Source organism: Salvelinus sp. IW2-2015, linkage group LG20 (assembly GCF_002910315.2).
Source record: "Salvelinus sp. IW2-2015 linkage group LG20, ASM291031v2, whole genome shotgun sequence".
Taxonomy (NCBI): Eukaryota; Metazoa; Chordata; class Actinopteri; order Salmoniformes; family Salmonidae; genus Salvelinus; species Salvelinus sp. IW2-2015.
The window spans coordinates 39768056-39789598 of record NC_036860.1 but is presented as its reverse complement, the minus strand read 5'-3'; the positions used below and the strand labels follow the sequence as shown (position 1 = coordinate 39789598).

The window sequence follows — 21543 nt, the reverse complement described above, 5'->3', positions numbered from 1 at the left end:
TTCGGGCAAGGCCCCTTTGTTCCAGTGAAGGGAAATCTTAMCGCTAAAGCATACAATGACATTCTAGACGATTCTGTGCTTCCAACTTTGTGGCAACAGTTTGGGGAAGGCCCTTTCCTGTTCCAGCATGAATGCCCCCGTGCACAAAGCGAGGTCCATACAKAAATGGTTTGTGGAGATCAGAGTAGAAGAACCTGACTGGCCTGCACAGAACCCTGACCTCAACCCCATCGAACACCTTTGGGATGAATTGGAACGCCGACTGCGAAGCAGGCCTAATCGCCTAACANAAAGCAAATTTTTTGTCCATTAAAATAACATCAAATTGATCAGAAATACAGTGTAGACATTGTTAATGTTGTAAATGACTATTGTAGCTGGAAATTTTTTAAGGAATATTTACATAGGCGTACAGAGGGCCATTATCAGCAACCATCACTCCTGTGTTCCAATGGCACGTTGTGTTAGCTAATTCCATGTTAATCATTTTAAAATGCTAATTGATCATTAGAAAACCCTTTTGCAATTATGTTAGCACAGCTGAAAACGGTTGTACTGATTAAAGGAGCAATAAAACTGTCCTTCTTTAGACTAGTTGAGTATCTGGAACATCAGCATTTGTGGGTTCGATTACAGGCTCAAAATGGCCAGAAACAAAGACTGGCAGCTTCATTAAATAGTTCCCGCAAAACACCAGTCTCAACGCCAACAGTGAAGAGGCGACTCCGAGATGCTGGCCTTCTAGGCAGAGTTCCTCTGTCCAGTGTCTGTGTTCTTTTGCCCATCTTAATCTTTTATTTTTATTGGCCAGTCTGAGATATGGCTTTCTCTTTGCAACTCTGCCTAGAAGGCCAGCATCTCGGAGTCGCCTCTTCACTGTTGASGTTGAGACTGGKGTTTTGCAGGTACTATTTAATGAACCTGCCAGTTGAGGACTTGTGAGGCCTTTGTTTCTCAAACTAGACGCTCTAATGTACTTGTCCTCTTGTTCAGTTGTGCACCTGGGCCTCCCACTCCTCTTTCTATTCTGGTTAGAGACAGTTTGCGCTGTTCTGTGAAGGGAGTAGTACACAGCGTTGTATGAGATCTTCAGTTTCTTGGGAATTTCTTGCATGGAATAGCCTTCATTTCTCAGAACTAGAATAGACTGATGAGTTTCAGAAGAAAGTTCTTTGCTTCTGGCCATTTTGAGCCTGTAATCGAACCCACAAATGCTGATGCTCCAGATACTCAACTAGTCTAAAGGCCAGTTCTATTGCTTCTTTAATCAGCACAACCGTTTTCAGCTGTGCTAACAATTGCAAAAGGGTTTTATAATGATCAATTAGCCTTTTAAAATGATAAACTTGGATTAGCTAACACAACGTGCCATTGGAACACAGGTTGCTGATAATGGGCCTCTGTACGCCTATGTAGATATTGCATAAAAAATCAGCCGTTTCCAGCTACAATAGTAATTTACAACATGAACAATCTCTACACTGTATTTCTGATCAATTTGATGTTATTTTAATGGACAAGAAAATGTTGCTTTTCTTTCAAAAACAAGGACATTTCTAAATGACCCCAAACTTTTGAACGGTAGTGTACATCTATCCCATCTCAATCGATATACATCTATGCAATCATGATAGCCAAAGGTAATTTAAACATKGATTGATTCTATGTGTAGATACAGGTCTGCTATCATAAAAAGGCCCTTGAACATCCTAGTGTAAATACAGCAGTAGATCCAGATATCAGCTCAGCAGCAGTGCAATCCCAGTTAAATACTACTGATGTGGAAGACCCGCAGGCCATGTAATGCGGGTGCAGCCGTAATGCCTACTGATATGTCTGGATAAACAACATAACCTCTCACTGGGAGGCCCGGTCTGTACAGACTGTGCTACATAGGCTATTTAAAAACACGTCTCACATTTGTCATCCTTTGCCCATATACTCTTCTCCATCGCCTCCCTCTATCCCACCACCAGTCGCTATGGAAGACATTAAGTGAATGTTTATGAGGCCTCCAAACACTAGTGATATATCCTGCTGCATGCTTCATAATGTGCTGATTGATCAGAAGGAGACTGGCGGACTGGGAGGGTCGAAGGAGACGTAATGGAAACACATTGACAAAATCATTTCAGAAGGGACATTATGTGGGAAGTTGGAAATAAAACTAAAATGGCTTTATCGATCTTTCACTCAATCTGTTTATGGACGTTTATGGCCGGTGCATTACAGGATGTCACTGGGAGAGTTGGCCCAGTCAGGTTCCCAATGGAGTGTTTAGAGAGAGGTGTGTGAATGTGAATGCATGTGAGTGTGCGCATTTACGAGTGTGTGCGCGTGTGTGTGTAAGCACGCTTGTGCACACATCAAATCAAATCAAATTGTATTTGTTACATGCGCCGAATACAACAGGTGTAGACCTTACAGTGAAATGCTTACTTACAAGCCCTTAACCAACAATGCAGTTTTAAGAAAATACCTTTTTTTTAAGTATGAGATAAGAATAACAAATAATTAAAGAGCAGCAGTAAATACTGTAAAAATAGCGAGGCTATATACAGGAGGTACCAGTACAGAGTCAATGTGCTGGGGTACCGGTGTCGAGGTAATTGAGGTAATATGTGCATGTAGGTAGAGTTATTAAAATTACTATGCATAGATAATAACAGATAATAACATGTGCACGTGTGTGGTTGCCTATGTATGAAAGTCGACTAAAATCCATGAGGTGATGTGTAAATACAAGTGAGAAGATATTGATCGATTGAATCTCATAGGCTGGCTATTGATTTAAGGCCATTCGTAGTACAACTAAGCTTTGATTGTACTGCAATTAAGGCAGCAGACAGTTTGATCCTATCCAGTACTGCTCCCTATGTTGAACCCCATTGTGTTACCAGATACCCAACTATGTAGTATGCTGTATATGGGGAATATCAAACATTCACTATTACAGTGTCCATATTAGGACTGCATCACATTAACTTGCTCTCTAATTAAGGTGTGAAAGTGAAGACATTATAGACACTGTGTGGTATGCCTAATACCAAAAAGGCACATACTGTACTGCTACAGTCCTTTCTCCTAACTAACAGTACTGATCTGTCAGTTAGCCTGAATGGCACCACAGACTCAGCCACACACTGTGCATACAGCCAAAGGCTAAAGGCAGCCTTTTTCTTCCCACAGTGATTTTGTTTCCTGGTCTTGATCTGACTACGGCTGCAGTCTGTCTGTCCACACTGAGTCACTTTAATCATTTCTCTCCCAGGGGCTTTGATCATCTATTATTTTCATCTATGGACTGTGGCTAGCTGGCTGGTAGTAGTGTTTGATTGAAGGCTGTCTGGGCTCTACTGTGTCAGAATGGGGAACTGATGTTGTGTTTTTTGCTAAACTGCACTGGCCGTTTAGTACAGATTTTCCAAGTTCTAACTCAATGTGTTAATGCTGTTATGCATTTTGCCAAAACCATGCTGGGTTATATTGTTGGTTGAATCCCACTGACTGTATGAATACACCTACTGAAACAAACTTCAACAGACTGTACTGACTTTAAGTGTGATTTTTTTGTTGTTGCCAAAAGAGGCCCATCATCTGTAAATCCCTCCCCAAAACTGGCTTTGACAGTACAGTATTCTGACATGCTGCTATCTTGACAGCTCATCACACACCCTCACCATGTATTCTATGAACATAACATTACATATGGACAGCCTCTATTACTCTTCATGGATATGGTTGGCAAGTTTGAATGGTTTGTGTATCTCACCGATCAATGTCAATCTCGGCTGTCAGGCGGGGGGCTGAGTTTTTCTCTGTCAGCATTTTCACACAAAAAAGTAATTGTGAAATTTGTTACCGCTAAGCTGGCACTGTATTGACCACCTTTCTCTCCATAATATAATAGTCGCTTACCGTAGGAGACACCATAAAGTGAAATATCTCCCCATAAAAGCTGCATCACAACTCTTTTCCATACCATCTGAGCAAAGGGCAATATTTTGGCTGTGAGGCCTGGATATTTACTTGAAGGGCTCATGGCTACAGTGTAGAAATATGTATGAACGTTTTATTTTCTGCTCTGTAAGTTGGTGGGTTACTTGTGACAGGCTATTTGGGGTTGGGGACTGTGGGATGTCTCCTATCTGCTATACACTCTTAGAAAAAAAGGTGCTATCTAGAACCTGAAAAGGTTGTTTGSCTGTCCCCATAGAACACTTTGAAAAACWATTTTTGGTTCCAGGTAGAACCATTTATGTTTCAGGTAGAACTCTTTCTTCAGAAGGTTCTACATCCAACCCAAAAGAGTTATACCTGGAACCAAAAGGTTTCTCCTATGGGGACAGTAGAATAACTCTTTTGGAACCATTTTTTCTGAGTGTAGTCTTATTAGTTTGTGTGTATATGCGTGTGCAGTAGTCTACATTAAGTTACATGCACACAATAATACAAATATTGTAAATAGTCAGATTAATATGATAGTTCGATTTAAATGTTTACATGCTTCGCAAGAACGATTTCCCTAATAATCCTGTTTACATTGGCACATCTGAAATCAGGCTACCTGATTGGGCTTTGATAAATGCAGAAAATCGGCAACCAAAATAAACGTTCGAACACATCGACCATGTTTTTTAATTAAGAATATTTGATTCTGAGTTCGGACATTTAAAGTTTGTATGTGAAAACTATTTCAAAGATGCATACTTTCATTATTTCCGAACTCACTTGCGCAAAAGTAGGAAGCTCGYCTGCTCGTGCTAGCACATGCGCAGATCAAAGCTGGGGAGGGATTTACAGATGATGGGCCTTTACATGTCCAATAGTTCGAAAGATTGCTCAGAAAATCTGGGGCCTCATTTATAACCTTTGCGTAAATTTCACACTATATTTTTGGATGCGCCATTTCTGAAAAGTCTGCGCATATACTGTACAAAAATATTGAGAATTATAAACTTGGYGCAATCCATACATACACGTTTCCCGTTATCAATCAGAACTGTCGTAAAACTGCATGCGTGAACGAGCCTGAAAACAGCCAGAAAAACGCCTCCATTCCGCTTTTATGGTGACATTAACGCCCTTTATTTGCTGTATAATTTTGAACTATTGTGATTAGACCACGGCATGCAAAAGATGAATCTTTGTTCAATATTTAGTTTATCAATAGTTTATTGGGTTTATATATCCTGTGTTGGTATAGGCTCTGAGATGAAATAGACAATGATGTTGTGCTCTTATCGCACAGCAATGCTGTAGCCTACCCATACTGTCAAATATTTTACATAAACTACTGGTCTATTTACTTTTTTGGCAKAATCTTAATCTTTAGCAGTAATTTATGCTGTATCTGGAAAAGGACTGTGGCAGTTTCTGAACGAGAAAACAATAGCAATGGCAAATTGTCAGGGACCTGTAATCAGAATGTTTTGAATTCAACAATGTTTTATATCAACTTTTCCCCCAACCTAAATATGATGGACTGCTTTTGAATTCTGAMACATTGTAGGGCAGGCTACTAAAAAAAWWAAATTACAGTAGTTACAGTTGTATTTCTTGTGTGTTTTTGTTCTACTTGACTTTGTAATTTATGTTTTATAGTACTACTGGTATTAATTACTGCATTGTTGGGAAAGAGCAAGCAAGAAAGGTATTTCACTGTAGGCTACTTGTGCACATGACAATAAAACTTGAAACTTGATGCATACTGTAGGCCTACTTCAATGTAAAAGATTAGCAGTTAAATTCGACTGTATACCAATATTATAAACCGCGCTGCCTATGATATTGCAAAACTTGAAATACATATAGCCTATCTATTTACTAGGCTACTAGGTCCAATTAAATGAGAGATGCGCATGGTAATTTGGTGTATGTCTCCATTGGGAATATGCACCCATACCGGCCAGAAAAGGTGAGGAATATATTCTGCAATGGTTATGAAATTCCTATGTCTAATTATTTTAGATTCTAAATATAAAACACACAGATTTTCGCACTTCTCATTAATGGCAAATGGTTACATTCTTGTTAATATGTTTTCCTATTAGAAATCTTTATTGAATAAGCTTTTCATCATATCCCCCAATTTCACAAAATACTTACTTACCAGCTTGCAATACAATATTTCAACCGCTAAAGTTTGCAGGGTGGTGAGCACTTTCTCACATCAAGAAAATGTTTAATAAATGCCACGTTTTGCGTGAAAACTGGCGCATGCAAAGTTGGGGTATATTTTGTACATAGCCATAGTTTATAAATGAGGCCCCAGGTCTTTTAATCAGCGTATATTTACCTCGATTTTGACCTTAAGCTGATTAAGATAAGCAGAGTAAYGTGTTTCCATGACAAAATAAATAACCAGCCTACTGCCATAATCAGTTCAATATCGAATTACTAGTGTGCATGTACTCGTAATCGGTGTATAACTGTGGTTAGAGATAGTTTACTCTATGCATATGAATGGTCTGATGAGGGTCTGGCTCCTTTGTATCATCTCTTAATGAACCCTCATCCCTGTGGGAGTTCACACAATGTGTATTCGGAAAGTATTCAGACCCCTTGACTTTTCCCACATTTTGTTACGTCACAGCATTATTSTAAAATGGATTAAATCATTTTTTTCCTTCATGAACGTACACACAATACCGCAAAATGACAAAACACGTTTTTAGAAATGTTTGCAAATTTACTACAAATAAATAAAGTATTAAGACCCTTTACTCAGTACATTGTTGAAGCACCTTCGGCAGCGATTACAGTCTTGAGTCTTCTTGGGTATGACGCTAAAAGCTTGGCACACCTGTATTTGGGGAGTTTCTTCCATTCTTCACTGCAGATCCTCTCAAGCTCTGTCAGGTTGGATGGGGAGTGTCGCTGCACAGCTATTTTCAAGTCTYTCCAGAGATGTTCTATAGGGTTCAAGTCTGGGCTCTGGCTGGGCAACTCAAGGACATTCAGAGACTTGTCCAGAATCCACTCTTGCATTGTCTTGGCTGTGTGCTTAGTGTCGTTGTCCTGTTGGAAGGTGAACCTTCGCCCCGGTCCTGAGGTCCTACTTTGTTCCATTAGTCTTTCCCTCGATCCTAACCASTCTTCCAGTTCATGCCGCTGAAAAACATCCCGACAGCATGATGCTGCCACCACCATGCTTCATCGTAGGGATGGTGCCAGGTTTCCTCCAGACGTGATGCTTGGCATTGAGGCTAAAGAGTTCAATCTTGGTTTCATCAGACTAGAGAATCTTGTTTCTCATGGTCTGAGAGTCTTTTAGATGCCTTTTGGCAAACTCCAAGAAGGCTGACATGTGACTTTTACTGAGGAGTGGCTTCCGTCTGGCCGCTCTACTGTAAATTCCTGATTAGTGGAGTGCTGCAGAGATGGTTATCCTTCTGGAATGTTCTCCCATCTCCACAGAGGAACTCTAGAGCTCTGTCAGCGTGACCATCGGGTTCTTTGTCAACTCCCTGACCAAGGCCCTTCTCCCCGGATTGCTCAGTTTGGCTGGGCGGCCAGCTCTAAGGCAGCCAGCTCTTCCCCAGATCTGTTCCTCGACACAATCCTGTCTCGGAGCTCTACGGACAATTCCTTCGACCTCATGGCTTGGTTTTTGCTTTGACATGCACTGTCAACTGTGGGACCTTATATAGACAGGTGTGTGCCTTTCCAAATCATGTCGAATCAATTGTCTTTACAACAGGTGGACWCTAAACCCCCTGAAAGTGGAGTTGTTTTACGTCTCATCCATATACATTACAACACAGAAGTCCAGTGACAGTCTCATAGCCATTCCCTTCACTCCTGCTGAGGAGGTGTGACTCCCAGCAGCAAAGCTGTCAAAGTAAAAGAATGGATCAAACTTCCCCACGGAGCTCTTCAAACCCAACACAGAGCAGACCCCCTGGCAAGCCTGCGCCCAAGAGGACTCTGGGATGCATACAGGAGGACCAACGCTGCCGTGCTGCTGTCAATAGATWTACAGTGCCTTCAGAAAGTACTCACACCCCTTGACTTTTTCCATATTTTGTTGTGTTACAGTCTAAATTTAAAATTGATAAMATTTTGATTTTGTGTGACTGATCTACACACAATACCCCGTAATGTAAAAGTGGCATTAGGTTTTTAGAAATGTTTACAAATTAATTAAAAATGGAAAGCTGAAATGTTTTGAGTCAAAAAGTATTCAACCGTTTTGTTATGACAAGCCTCAATAAGTTCAGGAGTAAACATTTGCTAAACAARTCACATAACAAGTTKCATGGACTCACTCTGTGTGCAATACTAGTGTTTAACATACCCCACACATACAATTATCTGTAAAGTCCCTCAGTCGAGCAGTGAATGTCAAGCACAGATTCAACCACAAAGACCAGGGAGGTTTTCCAATGGTTCGAAAAGAAGGGCACCTATTGGTAGTTGGGTTATCAAAAAAGCAGACATTGAACATCCCTTTKTGCATGGAGCATTTATTATTTACACTTTGGATAGTGTATCAATACACTCAGTCACTACAAAGATACAGGCAGACTTTCTAACTCAGTTGCCGGAGAGGAAGAAAACTGCTCAGGGATTTCACCATGAGGCCAATGGTGATTTTAAAACAGTTACAAAGATAAATGGCTGTGATAGGAGATAACTGAAGATGGATCAACAACATTGTACTATAGTTACTCAATACTGACATAAATGAAAGAGTGAAAAGAAGGAGGCCGGTACAGAATAAAAATATTGCAAAACATGCATCCTGTTTTTAATAAGGCAGTAAAGTAATACTGCAGTAAATGTGGCAAAGAAATTAACTTTTTGTCCTGAATACAAGGAGTTGTTTTTGGGCAAATCCAACACAACACATCACTGAGTATCACTCTTCATATTTCCAAGCATGGTGGTGACTACATCATGTTGTTTGTCATCGGCAAGGGCTAGGAAGTTTTTTAGGATAAAATAAACAGTATATAGCTAAGCATTGACAAAATCCTTGACGAAAACTGGGTTCAGTCTGCTTTCCAACAGACAATAGAAGATTAATTCACCTTTCAGCATGACAATTACCTTAAACACAAATACAAATACAGTTGAAGTCGAAGTTTACATACACATTAGCCAAATACATTTAAACTCAGTTTTTCACAATTCCTGACATTTAATCCTAGTAAAAATTCCCTGTCTTAAGTCAGTTAGGATCACCACTTTATTTTAAGAATGTGAAATGTCAGAATAATAGTAGAGAGAATGATTTATTTCAGCTTTTATTTCTTTCATCGCATTCCCAGTGGGTCAGAAGTTTACACACACTCAATTAGTATTTGGTAGCATTGCCGTTAAATTGTTTAACTTTGGTCAAACATTTCGGGTAGCCTTCCACAAGCTTCCCACAATAAGTTGGGTGAATTTTGGCCCATTCCTCCTGACAGAGCTGGTGTAACTGAGTCAGGTTTGTATGCTTCCCCCACACATTTTCTATAGGATTGAGGTCAGGGCTTTGTGATGGCCACTCCAATACCTTGACTTTGTTGTCCTTAAGCCATTTTGTGACATCTTTGGAAGTATGCTTTGGGTCATTGTCCGTTTGGAAGACCCATTTGTGACCAAGCTTTAACTTCCTGCCTGATGTCTTGAGATGTTGCCTCAATATATCCACATAATTCTCCTCCCTCATGATGCCATCTATTTTGTGAACTGCACCAGTCCCTCCTGCAGCAAAGGACCCCCACAACATGATRCTGCCACCACCGTGCTTCACAGTTGGAATGGTGTTCTTCAGCTTGCAAGCCTCCCCCTTTTTGCTCCAAACATAAAGATGGTCAATTGGTCAAACAGTTCTATTTTTGTTTCATCAGACCAGAGGACATTTCTCAAAAAAGTACGATCTTTGTCCCCATCTGCAAACCGTAGTATGGCTATTTTATGGCGGTTTTGGAGCAGTGGCTTCTTCCTTGCTGTGCGGCCTTTCAGGTTATGTCGATATAGGACTCGTTTTTACTGTGGATACATACTTTTGTATCTGTTTCCTCCAGCATCTTCACAAGGTCCTTTGCTGTTGTTCTGGGATTGATTTGCACTTTTCACACCAAAKTACGTTCATCTCTTRGAGACAGAACGTGTCTCCTTCCTGAGCGGAATGACGGCTGCGTGGTCCCATGGTGTTTATACGTGTACTATTGTTTGTACAGATGAACATGGTACCTTCAGGCGTTTGGAAATTGCTCCCAAGGATGAACCAGACTTGTGGAGGTCTACAATTTTTTTTCTTAGGTCTTGGCTGATTTCTTTTGATTTTCCCATGATGTCAAGYAAAGAGGCACTGAGTTTGAAGGTAGGCCTTGAAATACATCCACAGGTACACCTCCAATTGGCTCAAATTATGTCAATTAGCCTATCAGAAGCTTCTAAAGCCATGACATCATTTTCTGAAATTTTCCAAGCTGTTTAAAGGCACAGTCAACTTAGTGTTTGTAAACTTCTGACCCACTGGAATTGTGATACAGTGAATTATAAGTGAAATAATCTGTCTGTAAACAGTTGTTGGTAAAATTACTTGTGTCATGCACCAAGTAGATGTCCTAACCGACTTGCCAAAACTATAGTTTGTTAACAAGAAATTTGTGGAGTGGTTGAAAGACAAGTTTTAATGACTCCAACCTAACTGTATGTAAACTTCCACCTTCAACTGTATACACTGGAGTCGCTTACCAACAAGACATTGATTTTTCCTGAGTAGCCTACTGTTGTCACAGTTTTGACTTAAATTGGCATGAAAATCTATGRCAAGACTTGAATATGGCTGTCTAGCAATGATCAACAACAAACTTCACAGAGTTGGAAGAATGTTTTGAAGAATAATGGGCAAATATTGTACAATCCAGGTGTGCAAAGCTCTCAGAGTCTTACCCAGAAAGACTCACAGCTATAATCGCTGCCAAAGGTGATTATAACATGTATTGACTCAGGGGGTTGAATACTTATCTAAACAAGATATATTAGTGTTTTAAATAAAATAAAAGGTTAGAATTTTTCTTCCAATTTGACATTACAGAGTACTTTGTGTGGATCATTGATAATTAAATCCATTTTAATCCCACTGTGTAAAGCAACAAAATGTGTGAAAAGTCAAGGGGTGTGAATACTTTCTGAAGACTGTACATCAGAAGAACAGAAGAGCTCCTCCTGGAACAGATCGTTAAGCACAGAGTTATCTTTCCACATGGGCGAGGGAGCGTTTCTCTTTGCATATTTACCCTCACCACATTCAGAGCGAAAAGCTGAGAGCTGTAATTTAAAAACAACCCTAAAGGAGTAACGGCCTTGTAAATTTTCTCAAGTACTCTGGTACCCGACCATCATCCCGTTCCTATAATTGAAATAACACGTTTATTTCTAGGTGTTTTGGTGTCCCTACGGTGACACAATGGGCTTTGAAACACATTTAGTCGAGACCTTTGATCCGCTAGCCTGATTCTGCTTATTGTGATGCAGCACCCTAACCTAAAGGTTTATTCAATAGCATAGAGTGGGACTACAGTAGCTCAGAGCCAAAGTTAACTGTGTGGAGTAGGTGAGAACTTGTTGGACATGGCGGCCCAAATAGATTTGTGGCTTCCKAGATTWTGTCCATTGATTTGGCATCACAGTGTGGTATTGAGCTACGGGCCGATGGCTTGCAGAGTGGGGAGGTCTCCTGGCTAATGTTGTGGTTCTGTGATTGCAGGTGCCGAGGGAGCCGTGTTCAGCAAATCTGTGGAGACGCCACACGTCAGGGCCGAGCCCTTCAAAGAGCTACGGTAAAATACATTTCTCTTTGAATAATCCACCCTGATGCGCACACATATTGTAGATACATACTGTACATACATACATACACAAACTCACACACAGCTATAACACCATGCATCACCTTTCTCATGTTCTGTGCATTTATAATCAAACAACATTCAACAAAAAAACTGATGGGGAATTGCTGTGGCATGTCACTGGGTTGCTATTATAAAATGATGGGAAAATTGCTCCCGTCGTGGGCAGAGGACCTACTGTACAGTTTAGTTTGTGCTAGTGCATTTGGCCTGACTGAAGATTACAGGGCATTTCCCTAAACCATGGTGTGTCGCTCAGCGAGAGTGAGGGTGTGATTTGGATTATTGCCTGTGAAATGATTTACTAACCCAAGGTCCTTGGTCCTTGGGACCCCAAGGGGTGCACATTTTGCTCTTGAACTACACAGCTGATTCAAATAATTAACTAATCATCAAGCTTTGAATCCGGTGTGTGGTGTTTGGGCAACAAATAAAATGTGCACCCCTTAGGGTCCCGAGGGCCGAGTATGGGAAGCCCTACTCTAACCCCATGCATACTACCAATGTCAACCATTATACGCTGAAAAAAAATACAAAAGCAACATGTAAAGTGTTGGTCCCACGTTTCTTGAGCTGAAATGAAAGATCCCAGAATTGTTTCATACACACAAAAAGCTTATTTCTCTAAAATGTTGTGCACACATTTGTTTACGTGCTTGTGCTGGGTACAATAAAAGACCACCCTAAAATGTGCCGTTTTGTCACACAACACAATSCCCCAAATGTCAAAAATGTTGAGGGAGCATGCAATTGGCATGCCGACTGCAAGAATGTCCACCAGAGCTGTCGCCAGGTAATTGAATGTTCATTCCTCTACCATAAGCTACCTCCAACGTTGTTTTCAAGAATTTGGCACTACGTCCAACCAGCCTCACAATCGCAGACCATGTGTAACCACGCCAGCCCAGGACCTCCAYATCCAACTTMTTCACCTGCGGGATCGTCTGAGATCAGCCACCTGGACAGCTGATGAAACTGTGGGTTTGAACAACCAAAGAATTTCTGCACAAAATGTCACAAATCGTCTCAGGGAAGCTCATCTGCGGCTCGTTGTCTTCTCCAGGGCCTTGACTTGACTSCAGTTCGGCTTCGTTACCGACTTCAGTGGGCAAATGCTCACATTTAATGGGTACTTGCACGCTGGAGAAGTGTGCACTTCATGGATGAATCCCGATTTCAACTGTACCGGTCAGATGGCTGACAGCTTGTTTGGCGTCATGTGGGTGAGCGGTTTGCTGATGTCAAGGTTCTGAGCAGTGCCCAATGCTGGTGGTGGGGTTATGGTATGGGCAGGCATACGATACGGACAGCGAACAAAATTGCATTTTATCAATGGCTATTTGAATGCACAGAGATACCGTGATGAGATCCTGAGACCCATAGTCGTGCCATTCATCTGCCACCATCACCTCATGTGTCAGCATGATAATGCACAGCCCCATGTCGCATGGATCTGTACACAATTCCTGKAAAGCTGTCCCAGTTCCTCCATAGCCTGCATACTAACCAGATCTGTCACCCATTGAGCATGTTTCGGATGCTCTTGATCAACGTGTTTGACATTGTGTTCCAGTTCCCGCCAATATCCAGCAACTTCGCACAGCCATTGAAGAGAAGTGGGACAATATTCCACAGGCCACAATCAACAGCTTGATCAACTCTATGCAAAGGAGATATGTCGCACTGCCTGAGGCAAATGGTGGTCACACCAAATACTGACTGGTATTCTGATCCACGCCCCTACCTTTTTTTTAAGGTATCTGTGACCAATAGATGCATATCTGTATTCCCAGTCATGTGAAATCCATAGATTAGGGCCGAATGAATATATTTAAATTGACTGATTTCCTTATATGATATGAACTGTAACTCAGTAAAATCTTTTAAATTGTTGCATGTTTTTTAGAAATACATCTCCCCAGCCACCCTTCCCTATCTAGAGCACTGTGTTGTGCGCAATCATGTCACATGACCTTGATATAACCTTTATTTAAAGCATTTTATTTTTTATTTCAGATGGTCCAGCACCATCCTCAGACAATTTTAATTCTCATTTCTGGATAAGGATAAAAACACAGGATAAAATCTGTTATGATGGCGCGAAACACATGGCCAAGGCTCTAAATTAACATTTTTCATCGGTAGCACTGGTGCTCCCAATTCTTTTTAAATTACGAGCACCACATGGAATGTAGGAGCACCTTAAAATAATATTTTTTTCAATTGATTGAGATACAGCCTATATTGGGCCTTTATGAATTGTAGCCACTTTTGAAACTAATATGTAACACTGCAAAGAGTTTATTATAAGATGTTGATACAAATCCATGTTATTGAAATTCCAGTCATGTGAGGAGTATTAGGTTTCTACAATGTGTAAAAGCAAAATGTTCCTACTGAGATGCATTACATTTAAAATTGTACACTGTCTCTTTAAAATGTCAGGTTTGTCCTGACAACATTCAAGAAATCTGTCATTCATTCATTGCTATGATCATTGCTTTCTTCCGATTGTCATCTCGTACGTGTGGCAGAGCTACAGAACAGAAATGGCAAAGAATCACACCACCCACAAGTCCCGTATGGCCCACAGGAATGGGATCAAGAAGCCCWGATCAAACCGCTACGAGTCCATGAAAAGTGTCGAAACTAAGTTCACGAAGAACATGCGTTTCTCCAAGAAGCACAAATAGAAAGGCCATAAGACAGCCAATGCAGCAGCCAAGAAGATCGCTGATGCAGCACCCGCAGGCCCTTAGACTGGGTGGCTACTCTCTGTGTATCTCCAAGTTCCATTGACTTATGCACAATAAAGCTATGCTTTGCAAAAAAAGATACATACAGTACTGTACCAGTGAAATGTTTGGACACACTGACTCATTCCAGGGTTTTTCTTTATTTTTACTATGTTCTACATTGTAAACTATGAAATAACACATATGGAATCATGTAGTATCCCAAAAAGTGTTAAACAAATCAAAATATATTTTATATTTGAGATTCTTCAATGGAGCCACCCTTATCCTTGATGACAGCTTTGCACACTCTTGGCATTCTCTCAACCAGCTTCATGAGGTAGTCACCTGGAATGCATTTCAATTGACAGGCGTGCCTTGTTAAAAGTTAATTTGTGGAATGTTTTCCTTATTAATGTGTTTGAGCCAATCAGTTGTGTTGTGACAACGTAGGGGTGGTATACAGAAGATAGCCCTATTTGGTCCATATTATGGCAAGAACAGCTCAAATAAGCAAAGACAAACAACAGTCCATCGTTACTTTAAAACATGAAGGTCAGTCAATCTGGAACATTTCAAGAACTTTKAAATGATGAAATTGGCTCTCATGAGGACCGCCACAGGAAAGGAAGACCCAGAGTTACCTCTGCTGCAGACTGGTACTGTATATATACGTACATACATATTGTGTATACACAAAAAATRCTATGATCATTGATCTCCTGAAGAAGCTATCCAATTACAATTTAGGAGACCATCTTATCCAGAGCAATTTACAGTAGTGAGTATATACATTTTCATACTGGTCCCATGTGGGAATTGAAGCCACAAAACTGGYATTGCTCTACAAGCTGAACCACACAGGATTAACATCCCTTTTCCTTTCTTTCTGTGCTACAAAATGTTTGGATATACTGGTAAAGTTACCAGGTTGTTAGCTAGCCAATGAAGTAACATGACTGAACAAAGAGTAAACAAATCATTAATGACTCGCGAGTAGTTTTAGAACATCCCACGACATGGTTTATGAATGTAAACTGCGGTCCCGGCGAGCCACAATAGGAAGATAAAAATGTTGCGCAGGTAATATGGGTCAGATCTTTTGACCTGGTTGGGCTTCAAGCAAGCCGTTTTTGCTATAGTAATGGTGCAGCCATGACGCTGTCGAATCTGCACTTGCTTTTTTTGTTTAGTGCACATGGAAACAACGGTAGAGTGTAGCCGTATCATTAAAACAATTATTATCTGGGGGGTTTTCCTAGTCGCACAGTGCGCCCCCCCAAAAAAACTCTTCGTCACACAGCAAAACATTTTGTTCCACTTTAGAGCCCTTTTTACAGTGTAACATTAAACTGCTAAAGCCTTTGAACTGGTTCAGAAGGTTTCGACTCTTTCTTCCAATGACCTGTAGCTTGGAGAAACTCTGTAAGCAATGTATACTCCTCCAGCAATTAGCTCTACTTCCTGTCCAGTGGAATGTCGATGGAGAACCATTCGGAAGCGTTGTTTTGTGGATTCTGACATGTAGAGATCAATGGCYGTATCTTTGGCAGGACTGCTGCTTGGATTGGCCCTCACTACGCCCAGATCAATGCCCGGATGCTCATCAAAATCGAATTGAAGGAAGTTCTCACTCGTGAAGAGGGAAAGATAAATGAGTTTAGGTGCTGGCTGGCAAGTGGTTGAGTAGACATGGCAGGGGAGACACATTGGTAGAGAGAGAGATAATGAATGTTAGCAATTTATGTTATTCTTTAATAACACAGACCCCAATGCAAATCAGGGAGGAAAATAGGTTTATTCGAAGAGGACAAATCATACAGGGAGGTAGATGGTCATTCTCCCCTGTCCTCAGTGATGCTCTCCAGTGGTTCTCTCCTGTGATTATCTCCCAAGAACAAMGGGACAGCATGTAGTTTTATAACCTAGCCCTAGCCTGTGGTTGACCAATTAGAATCCCTTGCAATAAAACTAGCCAATCGCCAAATGACAAGTATCCTATTTCAGAAGACATATTCCTCCCATGTCTCTGAACCATTGATCAATAATTCCCTATTACAGAAAAAACACTATTTCCCTTAATCGTTATTACTCTATTGACCTCTTGTCCTTTTGACCTCTCGTCCTCTGTCTCTGCGTTGTGTATTTATCTTCAACATATTCTTACACTCCCCCCTAGACCATTTTAAAAATAAATRTACTTAAAATGTATTTTTAGAAAACAATTAAATAACAYGAAAAATAGACAGTATAAAAAACATTAGCAGTAAGCATAAAATCATTCACATTAAACACCTTGCATTTCTATAAAACACAAAGGGCACACAGTACTTGCTGTTACAATAAGAAATTGATTTCAAAAAAGTTATAGAAAATAAGTATTAACAGGTGTAATGATGATGTTCCGGTTCCTACCACATCCTGTATTAGGAGGAAACTCACACACACAAAAAATAACAATTGTCTGCAAGACAATATTCAATCATCCTATTGGCAAGGTAATCATTCACCAAGTCCTTTAAAAGTGACCAGCTCTTCCACACTGGTATCAGTCCCACATAGATTTCTGTTCTGACAGTCTGCCGGTAGTGAGAAATTCTTCTTCCGTTCCACTGGTTGCACTTCACCGGTGATCTTGTATTATTTCAGGTACATTCCTTGAATTGAAGGATATTGCTGCAGCCTCAGACGATAGATTATCATAACCTGTAACGAAGGAAACAAAAAGTGAAAGTAACATGTCCTGGTTTTAAGAGAAATTCATATTTCACATAGATTTCCCTAAGTAATCAAGCCCCAATTTTCAGGAAAATGTTGACCTTTCACCTAGATATCCCTAATATGATGACTGCGGTATACAACATAGAAGCTTATCAATTTCTGATCATCTTACTATGCTTCTTCACCTGAGATTTGGCCCCAATTACTGATCAATCAGTTCTTTATTCTCCAGGCTTCACTTTGTCATCAAAATGGACAACCTTGCAATGAATGACATGTATCCATCGTGATTGTCCCTGGACTTTTACTGCTGACCTTGTTATGAGCAAAACTTGATAAGGACCTTCCCATTTTGGCCCTAATGTGTCTGTTTCATATTTGTTTAGCATCACCCACTGTCCTGGTACTACATCATGTTCCCCCTTGGGAGTTATTCCCCACACCTCTTTTAATTGTCTGTCTGCTTCCCCTACTGTTGTATGCAATAGTTAAGCATTGTGTCACTCATGAAGTGAACGTCTGCTTTTCTCAAATCTAACGTGCATGGTAGTATCACATTGTCCATTGTAGTAACTACCCATGCTCAGCCATCCTCACACCCCCCTCCACAATGCTCRAACCATCTGTGTATAAGATAAACTCTATAAACCCATCAGAGAGCTGATCCAAAACCAACTCACAACAGTCGTGTTCAAGTMATGTGGTAYCTGTAGGATACATCAGAGTAGCGGGATTACATGGTGTCTTTTCAACCCATGTCCCATAAATCTTTAATCACTACTTTAGTAGCGTCCATAGCTTCCTTGCTAATGGGATATTGTTTTGTGCAAGGTGGGGCAACACCTGTCAAGCACACTGGTTCCATATCCCAAGTTCCACTCTCATTTTCCTTCATATTACAAATAGGATGGTTCTGAACTGTAGAGCCCTGCWGTTGTCTAATTTGACACGTCACCTTAACCTTCATAGACGTTCAATGTAGAGTCAAGTTGCATAATAACATCAAGGCCTAAAATAGGTTGTTCAAATGAGCCTATCCACACCCGTGCATCAATCTTCATTGGACCAATAGAATTTGATAATGGTTTGGTCTGTTTCATATCTGTCACCCCCCCCCCACTCCTGTTGCTCTCATCTTCTTGCCTGTGTACTGAGGACATACATGTCTTGCATAAGATATGGGCAATAAAGTGACTTCAGGACCCGTATCTACTAAACAATCTACTGCAAAGTTGTTAACCATCATGTTCACATATATTCCATCCAATTTCAGCTGGGATGGGACGTAAGAGGGAGTCCATTAGTTTACCTCCACAGCATCCAGCAAAATCTGCTGCTGAGCTGGAGAGAGMTTCTTAAATTTCTGCATCAGCATTGTGTCGTTGGGGCTGTTATCGTGATTCCATTTTCCCTTAGACGGACCCTGCTTCTCCTGGCCATTCCTCATAAGAACACATTTTCTTTTCCGACATTCTCGTTGCCAGTGACCAGAAATCCCGCAATAATGACATACACCAGGTTTCTCTTCTACTGAACGAATAATGTTGTTGGTTTTACTCGGAACCTGCACAAATCTCATAACAGCAGGTTTATTATGTTGATTTGTATTTGTATTTATTATTGATCCCCATTAGCTGCTGCAAAAGCAGCAGCTACGCTTCCTGGGGTCCAGCAAAATTAAGGCAGTTTATACAACTTGAAAAACATGACAATACATTCACAGATTTCACAGCACACTGTGTGCCCTCAGGCCCCTACTCCACCACTACCACATATCCACAGTACTAAATCCATGTGTATGTATAGTGCATATGTTATCGTGATGTGTGTGTGTGTGTGTGTGTGTGTGTTTGTGTGTGTGTGTGTTGTGTGTGTGTGTGTGTTGTGTGTGTGTGTGTGTGTGTGTGTGTGTGTGTGTGTGTGTGTGTGTGTGTGTGTGTGTGTGTGTGTTGTGTGTGTGGTTGCATGTGTCTATGCCAAATGTTGTGTTGCTTCACAGTCCCCGCTTCTTCCACAAGGTGTTTTACTATCTGTTTTTTTTACTGCTTGCGTCAGTTACTTGATGTGGAATAGAGTTCCATGTTGTCATGGCTCTATGTAGTACTGTGTGACTCCCATAGTCTGTTCTGGACWTGGGGACTGTGAAGAGACCTCTTGTGGCATGTCTTGTGGGGTATGCATGGGTGTCCGAGCTGTGTGCCAGTAGTTTAGACAAACAGCTCTGTGCATTCAACATGTCAGTACCTCTCATAAATAAAAGTAGTGATGAAGTCAATCTCTCCTCTGCTTTCAGCCAGGAGAGATTGACATGCATATTATTAATATTAGCTCTCTGTACATCCAAGGGCCAGCCGTGCTGCCCTGTTCTGAGCCAATTGCAATTTTCCTATGTCCTTTTTTGTGGCACCTGACCACATGACTGAACAGTAGTCAACGTGCAACAAAACTAGGGCCTGTAGGACCTGCCTTGTTGATAGTGTTGTTAAGAAGGCAGAGCATTGCTTTATTATAGACAGACTTCTCCCCATCTTAGCTACGACTGCATCAATATGTTTTGACCATAACAGTTTACAATCTAGGGTTACTCCAAGCATTTTAGTCATCTCAACTTGCTCAATTTCCACATTAATTATTACAATACTTAGTTGAGGYTCAGGGTTTAGTGAGTGTTTTGTTCCAAATACAGTACTTTTAGTTTTTGAAATATTTAAGGCTAACTTACTCCTTGCCACCCACTCTGAAACTAACTGCAGCTCTTTGTTGAGTGTTGCAGTCATTTCAGTCGCTGTAGTAGCTGACGTGTATATTGTTGAGTCATCCGCATAGATAGACACTCTGGCTTTACTCAAAGTCAGTGGCATGTCGTTAGTAAAAATTTWAAATAGCAAGGCGCCTAAACAGCTACCCTGGGGATTTCTTGATTCTAACTGGATTATATTTGAGAGGCTTCCATTAAAGAACACCCTCTGTGTTCTGTTAGACAAGTAACTATTTATCCACAATATATCAGGGGGTGTAAAGCCATAACACATATGTTTTTTGATGTCTCTGTCCAGTCATGACAACCTTTCAATGATGTCACCGTAGGTTTGTCTCTCCCAGTCATTAGTTGTGGAAACAAAAGTTTTTCGCAAATCATCATGTATGGATTGCATCAGCTGATGAGTGATTGCCCCATTTTTGGAGGAATTGAGTGTACGTTCATCTTCCATGCCAGGTAACCCACTGTGTCTAACCACCTCTGCTCTAAACATTTCTTCAAAATCAACAAACGGTTCTTTCGGTTTTTGAACACATTTGGTTCTCTCCCCCCAATTGGTACCCTTAAGGAAAACATGTATGGCTCTCCATCCATTGGCCACATCTTGCTCTTCAACACCCACAGCTCTATAAACCTTTTCTTCAAGTACACCATGTTCGCGGTTGTTCAGAACAAAGGCTAGTAACTGTAACCCTTTTACAGTCTGTGTTCTAGTTGGCCTAAGACATCGTTCGTCATCGCTGCCAGTATCTGTTGACTYAAAGCCAGGCAGTGCTGACCAGATGYTTGATACCCGATCATTCTTGCGCAACTCAGCCTGAGGGTGGATTGAAGGAACAAATGGTCCTCCACATGTTGGAGCCAAGTATGTTTTTACGACCCTTGCCTGTCACTGTTTGAATTTCTTCTTTCAAGGTTTTGATTTGTGAACCAAGAGCTTTCAAACTATCCTTATCTCTCTGCAATGTCCTGTCATGAGCTGCAACATCGAGAGCATCCTGACTGGTTGCATCACTGCCTGGTACGGCAATTGCTCGGCTTCAGACCGCAAGGCACTACAGAGGGTAGTGTGTACGGCCCAGTACGTCACTGGGGCTAAGCTGCCTGCCATCCAGGACCTCTACACCAGGCGGTGTCAGAGGAAGGCCCTAAAAATGTCAAAGACCCCAGCTACCAAGTCATAGACTGTTCTCTCTACTACCGCATGGCAAGCGGTACCGGAGTGCCAAGTCTAGGACAAAAGGCCTCTCAACAGTTTTTTACTCCCAAGCCATAAGACTCCTGAACAAGTAATAAATGGCTACCCGGACTATTTGCATTGTGTGCACCCCCAACCTCTCTTTTACGCTGCTGCTACTCTATGTTTATCATATATGCATAGTCACTTTTAATTATACATTCATGTACATACTACCTCAATTGGCCCAACCAACCAGTGCCCCGCACTTGGCTAACAGGCTATCTGCATTGTGGG

General features: G+C 41.1%; 1 protein-coding gene across 2 annotated transcripts in view; it reads left to right on the top strand.

Annotated features, from left to right (window-relative positions):
• The window catches only part of LOC111982121 (delta-sarcoglycan), a 98106-nt gene that overhangs the window by 57720 nt on the left and 18843 nt on the right, over window positions 1–21543 (top strand). For both annotated transcript variants that reach the window (XM_024013693.2, XM_070449386.1), the window contains exon 6: window positions 11711–11783. In XM_024013693.2, coding sequence (XP_023869461.1) covers window positions 11711–11783 — 73 coding nt within the window. The remainder of the gene's footprint in view (window positions 1–11710; window positions 11784–21543) is intronic.